General features: G+C 35.5%; 1 protein-coding gene across 1 annotated transcript in view; it reads left to right on the forward strand.

Moving 5' to 3' along the window:
- LOC110442269 (proprotein convertase subtilisin/kexin type 7-like) overlaps positions 1–10,072 on the forward strand; it is a 36,689-nt gene that overhangs the window by 1,754 nt on the left and 24,863 nt on the right. Inside the window, exons 3-7 of the mRNA XM_021485786.1 lie at positions 47–143; positions 1,391–1,492; positions 6,851–7,037; positions 7,526–7,580; positions 9,356–9,494. Of these exons, the coding sequence (XP_021341461.1) occupies positions 47–143; positions 1,391–1,492; positions 6,851–7,037; positions 7,526–7,580; positions 9,356–9,494 (580 nt within the window). The remainder of the gene's footprint in view (positions 1–46; positions 144–1,390; positions 1,493–6,850; positions 7,038–7,525; positions 7,581–9,355; positions 9,495–10,072) is intronic.

Genomic DNA, 10,072 nt, shown 5'->3' on the forward strand with positions numbered 1-10,072 from the left:
TCTCCAGTATTGTATAAAATGCTTTTGTGGGTTTTTTTATTTGTAGAAAAATCATATCTACTGGGCCATGGACATCAATGTGACGGGTGTTTGGAACAGAAATGTAACCGGGAAAGGTGTCACTGTCGCTGTGGTAGATGATGGTTGGTGTACAGTTGTTTTAAAATTGCTTTCTGCAAAGCTTTTCTTAAATTATCTTATACATATTCACAACAGCTATGGCAACAAAGGTCATGTGACAGACATTGCCCACTTATTACAGGGCAGCTTTTCAATACATCACACAATGCAGATAATAATTGTTTAGGCCTAAAAAAATAAACCTCAGGTACTCTGACTGTCCTTAGTTTTTACCTCCAACCCTAACAATTTTATCTCACTAGAACACACTCCATCCAGTGTTTGGATAGCTTGTCCAGAGGATGCAAACAAATTGATGGACAAACAAGGCAACTATATATATACCCTCTTTAGGCAGGTATCAAAACCAAATTTAAATCCCCTATAATTATAGAAGACCTAAAGTATGTTTGTATTTTTTTGTAATTTCTTAAATTAGCCTCTCATCCCTCAAAAAAAATCACAAAAAGATAAAAAGATATCCTGACTGACCAGCTACCCTATTTTTTCAGTCATGTTACCTAAAACATACACTTTTTTGTGTCGCCTGCAACGCGAGGCGACATATAGATACAATTGTGTATTACTTTGTCGGCGTCGGCGGTTGCGTCCGAAACAAGGTTTCTGTGCGTTAACTTGAGTTCCTTTGGGTTGATTGAACTCAAACTTGGTACACATATTGCATATCAATAGCTTGGACAATTTCAGAAGTTTACGTGCAACGTTGGTGGAATTATGCCACTTTTATTGCCAAATAAGGGCATTGTGTAGTAAATGCAAGAACCTTTTTATTTTTTAATCAATTCGTTTCAAATTTTGTACGGTAATGCTAGAAGCAATAATGTTTAACATATATTACAGGTTTTTCTGTCAAGTTTCAATGTTCCGCATTTTTAGGCGATAACTCGAGCCAAAACACTTTTCTTACTAAAAGCGCTGACCAGGCGAAACATTCACTCCTGTGGAATTCTTGTTTACTTGTTAAGTAAGCAAAAACAGGAACCAGAAATTTGTGCCATAGGATAAGATTGTATCAATGGCTAGTTTGTTTGGAGTTTTATGTCTGCAAAGCAGCTGGTGTCATTATTTTCATTATAACTCATTTATATACCTGGTACATGTCTCCCTAAATGCAATAGCATACAGTTTATTTGTGTCCAGAAATTTCTGTACAAATGATTATGATGAAGCAAAGTTTCACTGTATAAATGTAATATGGTATTCATCTTGTCACATGACAAAGCTTCTTCCAGTGTTGTTTATCTGATAGGTCTAGAATGGACCAATCCTGATCTCCAAGACAACTACAATGCAGCCGGAAGCTGGGATTTGAACTCTGATGACCCTGATCCTATGCCAAACAGTCGACTAGGTAATAGTTCAGGGAAGATTTTGAATGAAATATGCCAGCAAGATTATCAATGTAATATCATTGTTATCAGTCAACCATGCCATTAGGGGTGTAATGTCATTGTTATCAGTCAACCATGCCATTAGGGAGTTGTAATATCATTGTTATCAGTCAACCATGTCATAAGGGGGGTGTAATATCATTGTTATCAGTCAACCATGTCATTAGGGGAGTGTAATATCATGGTTGTCAATCAACTATGCCATTAGGTGTGTAATATCATTGTTATTGTAATGTCATTGTTATCAGTCACCCATGTCATAAGAGGGGTGTAATATCATTGTTATCAGTCAACCATGCCATTAGGGGTGTAATGTCATTGTTATCAGTCAACTATGTAATTAGGGGTGTAATGTCATTGTTATCAGTCAACCATGTCATTAGGGGGGTGTAATATCATGGTTGTCAATCAACCATGCCATTAGGTGTGTAATATCATTGTTATCAGTCAACCATGCCATTAGGGGTGTAATGTCATTGTTATCAGTCAACCATGCTATAAGGGGGGTGTAATATCATTGTTATCAGTCAACCATGTCATTAGGGGGGGTGTAATATCATTGTTATCAGTCAACCATGCCATTAGGGGGGCGTGATATCTTTCTTATCAGTCAACCTTGCCATAAGAGGGTGTTATATCATTGTTATCAGTCAACCATGCCATTAGGGATGTGTAATATCTTATCAGTCAACCTTGCCGTGAGGGGTGTGTAATATCATTGTTAATGCCATTAGGGGTGTGTAATTTCATTGTTATCAGTCGTCCATGCCATTAGGGGGGCGTAATATCATCGTTATCAGTCAACCATGGCATTAGGGGGTGTAATATCATTGTTATCAGTAAACCATGTCATTAGGGGTGTGTAATTTCATTGTTATCCGTGAACCATATCGTTAGGGTGGCGTGATATCTTTCTTATCAGTCAACCTTGCCATAAGAGGGGGTTATATCATTGTTATCTGTCAACCATGTCATTAGGGGTGTGTAATTTCATTGTTATCCGTGAACCATATCGTTAGGGTGGCGTGATATCTTTCTTATCAGTCAACCTTGCCGTGAGGGGTGTGTAATATCATAATCAACCATGTCATTAGGGAGGTGTAATATCATTGTTACCAGTCAACCATGCCATTTGGGGGGCGTGATATCTTTCTTATCATTCAACCTTGCCATAAGAGGGTGTTATATCATTTTTATCAGTCAACCAGGTCATTAGGGGGGGTGTAATATCATGGTTGACAGTCAACTATGCCATTAGGTGTGTTATGTCATTGTTATCAGTCAACCGTGCCATTAGGGGTGTGGAATATAATTGTTATCAGTCAAACATACCATTAGGGGGGTTTAATATCATTGTTATCAGTCAGCCTTGTCATCAGGGGGGTGTAATATCATTTTTATCAGTCAACCATACCACTAGGGGGGGGGCGTAATATCTTTGTTATCAGTCAACAATGCCATTAGGGGTGTAATGTTATTGTTATCAGTCAACCTTGTCATCAGGGGGGTGTAATATCAATGTTATCAGTCAACCATACCACTAGGGGGGGGGCGTAATATCTTTGTTATCAGTCAACCAGACCATTAGGGGTGTGTAATATCTTTGTTATCAGTCAACAATGCTATTAGGGGGGGGTGTAATATCATGGTTGTCAGTCAACCATGCCATTATGGGGGCGTGATATCTTTCTTATCATTCAACCTTGCCATAAGAGGGTGTTATATCATTGTTATGAGTCAACCATGCCATTACGGGGTCGTGATATCTTTCTTATCATTCAACCTTGCCATAAGAGGGTGTTATATCATTGTAATCCGTCAACCATGCCATTCGGGGGGTAATGTCATTGTTATCAGTCACCCATGCCATTAGGGGGGTGTAATATTATTGTTATCAGTCAACCTTGTCATCAGGGGGGTGTAATATCATAGTTGTCAGTCAACCATGTCATTGGGGGGGGGGGGTAATATCATTGTTATCACTCAACCATGTCATTAGGGAGGTGTAATATCATTGTTTTCAGTCAACCATGCCATTTGGGGGGCGTGATATCTTTCTTATCATTCAACCTTGCCATAAGAGGGTGTTATATCATTTTTATCAGTCAACCAGGTCATTAGGGGGGGTGTAATATCATTTTTATCAGTCAACCATTTCATTAGGGAGGTTTAATATCATTGTTATCAGTCCACCATGTTATTAGGGGGGGGTAATATCATTGTTAATGCCATTAGGGGTGTAATGTTATTGTTATCAGTCAACCATGTAATTAGGGGGGTGTAATATTATTGTTATCAGTCAACCAGACCATTAGGGGTGTGTAATTTCATTGTTATCAGTCGTCCATGCCATTAGGGGGGGGTAATATCATTGGTATCAGTCAACCATGCCATTAGGTGTGTTATGTCCTTGTTATCAGTCAACCATGCTATAAGGGGGGTGTAATATCAGTGTTATCAGTCAACCATACCATTATGGGGGTGTAATATCATTCTTATCAGTCAACCATGCTATAAGGGGGGTGTAATATTATTGTTATCAGTCAACCTTGTCATCAGGGGGGTGTAATATCAGTGTTATCAGTCAACCATGGCATTAGGGGGTGTAATATTATTATCAACCATGTCATTAGGGAGGTGTAATATCATTGTTTTCAGTCAACCATGCCATGAGGGGGTGTAATATCATTATCAACCATGCCATTAGGTGTGTTATGTCATTGTTATCAGTCAGCCTTGTCATCAGGGGGGTGTAATATCATAGTTGTCAGTCAACCATGTCATCAGGGGGGTGTAATATCATTCTTATCAGTCAACCATGCTATAAGGGGGGTGTAATATCATTGAATAGCAATGTAATATCATTGTTATTAGTCAACCATTCCATTAGGGGGGGCGTAATATCATCGTTATCAGTCAACCATGTCTTTAGGGTGGTGTAATATCATTGTTACCAGTCAACCATGCCATTAGGTGTGTTATGTCCTTGTTATCAGTCAACCATACCATTAGGGAGGTTTAATATCATTGTTATCAGTCAACCATACCATTAGGGGGGTTTAATATCATTGTTATCAGTCAACCATACCATTGGGGGGGTGTAATATCATTGTTATACCAATAACAATTAAATCTGAAATAATTTTTTTTTATTATTTTTTCATTTTTTACAAGACAAGACAAAACATATATGACATTGTTCCTAAGTACATGATTGTTCATACATATTAAACAAAGATCATCATCATCATCAGACATCATCATCATCATATAAGATATTATTATTAACACATAAGCAGATATTAAGCAAAAAATTGCCAATTGATGATTATTATATAAAGACATACTCCGCAAAAACAATATATATAAACCTATGACATCAAACACACAAGAGAAAAATCAAATAAACTGAAACACGAAAAAAAATACACAAAACATTACAGGGGATGGGGAGCACTCCTAGGTCGTTATATTTTAACTTAAGCCTGGTGAATCAAAATGTATGAAATATTTGATGATTATTATTACAGTGAGGAGACGATAAAGTACAATAGATGTATATACATGTTTAGAACAAATATGTCATATATATAGTCATATTATAATTGCATCCAGTTATCTATTTGATGGTTTAACTCATCCTTATTTATTAATTTATTCTGTTTATACACAAGGATCTTTTGTGCTTTTAATTCAAATTTTATATTGTTTTTTGAGACTAGTCAGATTAAGGTCAATTTCTAGGCATTTAGTTTGATATATGTATTGTTTTATAAGTAGTATTATGATGTTTTCTATATAAAACTTTGTATGGTTATATGTATGTTTACCAAAAAGGAATTCTTGTTTTTCAAATCTTAGTGTAAGGTTTTTAGTTATAATATTTGTTTTCAGCTCGTCAATTAGCCTATCAATTTTTTCGCAATCCCATAGCATATGAACTATTGTTTCAGGGTGAATTTTACAGAAAGTGCAAAGGTTATTGTGTGATTTGCCAATTTTGAATAAAAATGTGTTTGTAGTGAGAATTCTGTGGTTTATTCTGTACTGTAGCCACTGTAGTTTGGAGTTGGTGGTGGTTTTAAAAGGACATTCATATATTTTTTTCCATGTTTCATCATCTATATTATCATTTAATATCCATTTTCTTTGAGCAGTAGGTTTAACATTATTTTTAATTAATATTAAATATATGTCTTGTGCTCCTTTACTATTTTTAAGTATTAACTTAAGATTGATAGGTATATTTGGAAAGATAACCGTTTTTTCTGAAGTAAAAATGTGATGATTTTTTCTTATAAAATGATGCACAGCATTCTTTAGGCCTTGGTATGTCAAAAAATAAGTATTTATGTTATATTTTTCTTGAAATTCTTCAAAGTGGTAGAGTGATCCATCCTGTTTAATAACGTTATATACAAATTATACAAATATATTTTGACAATGATATACATGTATTGAAATATTTTAGTCAAATATACATGTATATTTACATTTGCTCTGCATCCTTCCATTACAATGTATTGAGAATTTACATTTGCTATCGTAACGTCATCAATCTCTTTTGCGATGTCATCAATTTGGTTGTTATCAACACTTAATTTGCTGTTCAAAGAACAGTTTGAAATAACTTAATACTCCTCAAATTATAAATAATGAATATTTAAGCAAATGTTGTTATAGTACCAGGCTTTATTAAGTTTGTCATCAATAGCAGTGTGTGTTATAGGATCATAAAAACATTTACTAAAACATTCATTGCTTAAATAATGATGTTCAGAAGAAAAATATTTATTTGTTGGTGCATTAATGTTTTCACACTGCAAATTCCAATAGACTGAAATAAGGATGATTGTAAAATCCTTTTTGTCTTAATGAAATATGGCAACAAGAATATCATAAGATAAATATATAATTCCATGGTTATCAGTCAACAATGCAATACTGTAAACAAAAACACTAAACATTATCATTTTAGTGGTAATGTATTTTTTTTAAGTGTTAGCTGTGATGTTAGTCAAAGATATGTGTTCCAACATATGTTAATTTTGTTAACGGGAAGAGTAGGTGTGTTATTACATGATTGGAGGGTATTTTGTTTTAATTTGGCCCTCGTCAAAGCCTCTTGCCACAAATCACAGATTATCAGGCACAGTCATTGTATACAACCTCCATACATCAGCGTTATCTGCTGATTTAAAACCACAGACAAAATCTTGTCTGATCAAGAGGTAAATAAAATTATATTTATTGTAAAAATGAAACACTCTAGAAACAAAAGGTTGATACTTAAACAGAACTAATGTTTAATGTTGAAGAATCCAACCATCACGGCACCAGGTGTGCTGGAGAGATTGCTGCCGTGCACAACTCTATTTGTGGAGTGGGCGTGGCCTATGAGGCTAAAGTTTCTGGGATTAGGGTCCTAGATGGACCAATGACTGACAGTCTGGAGGCTGCTGCGTTCACCAAACATTTACAGATAAATGATGTGTATAGCTGTAGGTAAGTGGTTCTAACTTCCGACCCTGTCTCCAACTCTGGAACTCTGAACACTACTTAATAAACTCTAACCATTTACCTGTTGAAAACATGACATTTACTTTGAAGAATTGATTAAAAAAGCAGGTACAAATTTTTTGTTTTCACATCAAAATGATGAAAATAGCTTGTAATTGCACTGATTTTGAAAGTGTAGGTGCAGGGTTTCCAAATCTAAACAGATTTACCTGTCAAAATGTACAACTACACTAATTAGTGACTATGTATACTGTGTCAAACAATTTTCATTGTTTTCGTGATACAAAAGATATACTATTTAAAAGAACAGTATATATTTTTAGTCAAGAAACTACATATCCCCAACAACCTCAAACACACTCAATCAAAAACTCAAATTCCTATATAACAAAATTAATTAAGAAAATGACTTTTCACAAAAACATAGCGGTAGTCAAGCTGGATGGATCAGTAGCTTCCACATTTTGTTTCAGTTGGGGCCCTGACGATGATGGTAAAACAGTCGATGGACCCCACCTCCTAGCACAGGTAGGCATTTTTTCTTGCTTTTTGTTGTTTTAAGGTTTGAGTCCTTTTTATTTTCCAATCACGGTTTTGTACCTAGATATCGTAATATAGAAACTTTCTACGATGCTCATAAAACTTAAAAGAAGGAATTTGTCTATTCAATATTTCCTGGTTTTAGTGGCTACAATGAAACTTTTCTTTCCACCCCTTTTTGTTTCAACAGGAGTCTTGTTTTGTAGGAAAGGAGAGAGTTGTAATCATTCACTCCCCATTTTACAAGGATTTAAAACATGTTAACCTATTTTAATGTATAAAATGGAAACCTTCCCAGGGCTATTCCTCCATCATTCAGGGTCTGCGGCTGACATCTGTATACTGTACTATGATTGGTGGAGTGTCATTCCTAACACCAATGTACGTTACCAGTGATTATTTTGCCTAGTTTTACGGGCGAAGACAGACTGCTTCCCCTGGCTTGAAATGTTTCATTTACCCAAAATGAAGAAAAAACACAGGAATATCTCCCCAATTTCAATAAAAATAATGCTATATTTTCCTAATTCATGTATAAACAGGCTGTTGTAAAATTTATGTTTTAATGTTTTGTTGGTCGTTGAGCCTCTGTAAGACTGCCTCCCAGCCCTCCCATACAGTTAGGTCTGCGGGTAGTTCTGGAATAGCCCATAACAATCCATTGTGCTTGCTTTGCTTTGATGATGTAATTAAAAAGACTACGGGATCCACAAAATGTACATACGTGTCACTTCACAGCTATTGACATCACCATAATGTTAACTGGTAACTTGCCATTTTGCTTAGTAGTTAGAATATGTGCAGGCTTCAGGGAAGAACAAGCCTGCTGCCTCCCCACTGCATGATGTTACGAGGCAACTAATGTCAGATCCTCAGCAGAGGGGTAGGCTTACTAGAGTCTTGTCAGATTTATGTTTTGTAAATGATATCTGAAACAAGAACACAAATTTGATACAACATATTTTGAATGTCATAGCAAACAACAAAAATTCAGCCAAGTGAACAATTTTTGGTTGATAAGGACATTAATATTGTGTAGGATTTTTTTGCTTTTTTATCAGTTATTTATTATGAAAAGATTTCCTATGTGGCGTTTCAATGACTGGTATGATATGTACACTTTCACCTTCATCAGACAAATGACCAGTGAAGCGTATGCACACAAAGGTGTAAAATGTGTACAAGTTGTCCACAAAATTGATGTTGATTCGGCTACGCTGTAAGCGTATGTACAACAGTTGTTATATATGTACCGAAATGACTATTCAGCTACGATTTGGTAAATACTTGGTCATCGATATACGTGAGTCTTTGAGCCCCTCATCTCGATTTAGAAATGGCCCATAGCAGTGTATCCAGATGGCTTCCTTTATCTGCCGCTTGAACAGATTGCTCTCGGTCCAAAACTTTGGAGTTATCCCAGTCAATCACATGATTTTTCTGTATGGAATGGTCTGTTATTGCCGATTTATTTATCTGGGACTCAGATTGTTTTCTTTCAGATCTGGTGAATTTCTTACCTTCTTGGGTTTCCGTATTTTTCCGGTGTTAACCAAGGCGGACCACAAATTGCCTTCCAGTCTCTCCAATATACGATGCGTCACAGTTTTTGCATCCGATTTTGTATACTCATTCTGCGACGTTTTCTTTAGGTGTTTTATCCTTAGGGTGAACTAGGATATTACAAAGCTTTTACAGTTCAGTAGATGCATGTAAGTTGGAGACATAAACTGCCCAATGGTGTATTAATGTGTATGTTACAGGCTGCTATGAGGTACGGGATCAACTACGGGCGTGGCGGTTACGGAAATATTTATGTTGTTGCTAGTGGTAACGGGGGTCGCTTTCAAGATAACTGCAATTTTGACGGCTATGCAAATTCCCTTTACACCGTAACCATAGGTATGTATGTTATTACTTACATGGCTGAATAGAATCCATTGATTCATTAGAAACTAAGCTGAATAATGTGGCTACCAAATAATATCTGGAATAATTTAAGAGGTATCCTTTTGAAGTAGTTTTGTGAGTTCTGGAAGAAGTGTCCCCAATGAGTTTTTATGTTCACTGTACTGTAATTCCAGTTTAAATTTTACATTATTTGTCTTAAATCAAATTTGATATATACATGATTCATTATTTGAAAATTCAATCAATGTAAGGCTGGGTAATATGTATTGAAGTTGGTGTATTAACTTGATACCATGTTATTTATCAGAACGGATATTTTCATTATAACTATTACTGCATAGGAAGTAAAAAATCAGATTTTAAGATAATCTGTCAGTGATTTTATGAGAGTTTACATGTTTTAACTATGATGGTTTTATTTTTGTATGGTTTTACGGCCCATCAACAATTTCAGTCATTTAGGGCCATACAATGATGGTATTGTTAATACAACCATTTAGGGCCATACAATGATGGTATTGTTAATACAACCATTTAGGGCCATACAATGATGGTATTGTTAATACAAC

Source organism: Mizuhopecten yessoensis, unplaced genomic scaffold (assembly GCF_002113885.1).
Source record: "Mizuhopecten yessoensis strain PY_sf001 unplaced genomic scaffold, ASM211388v2 scaffold716241, whole genome shotgun sequence".
Classification (NCBI taxonomy): domain Eukaryota; kingdom Metazoa; phylum Mollusca; class Bivalvia; order Pectinida; family Pectinidae; genus Mizuhopecten; species Mizuhopecten yessoensis.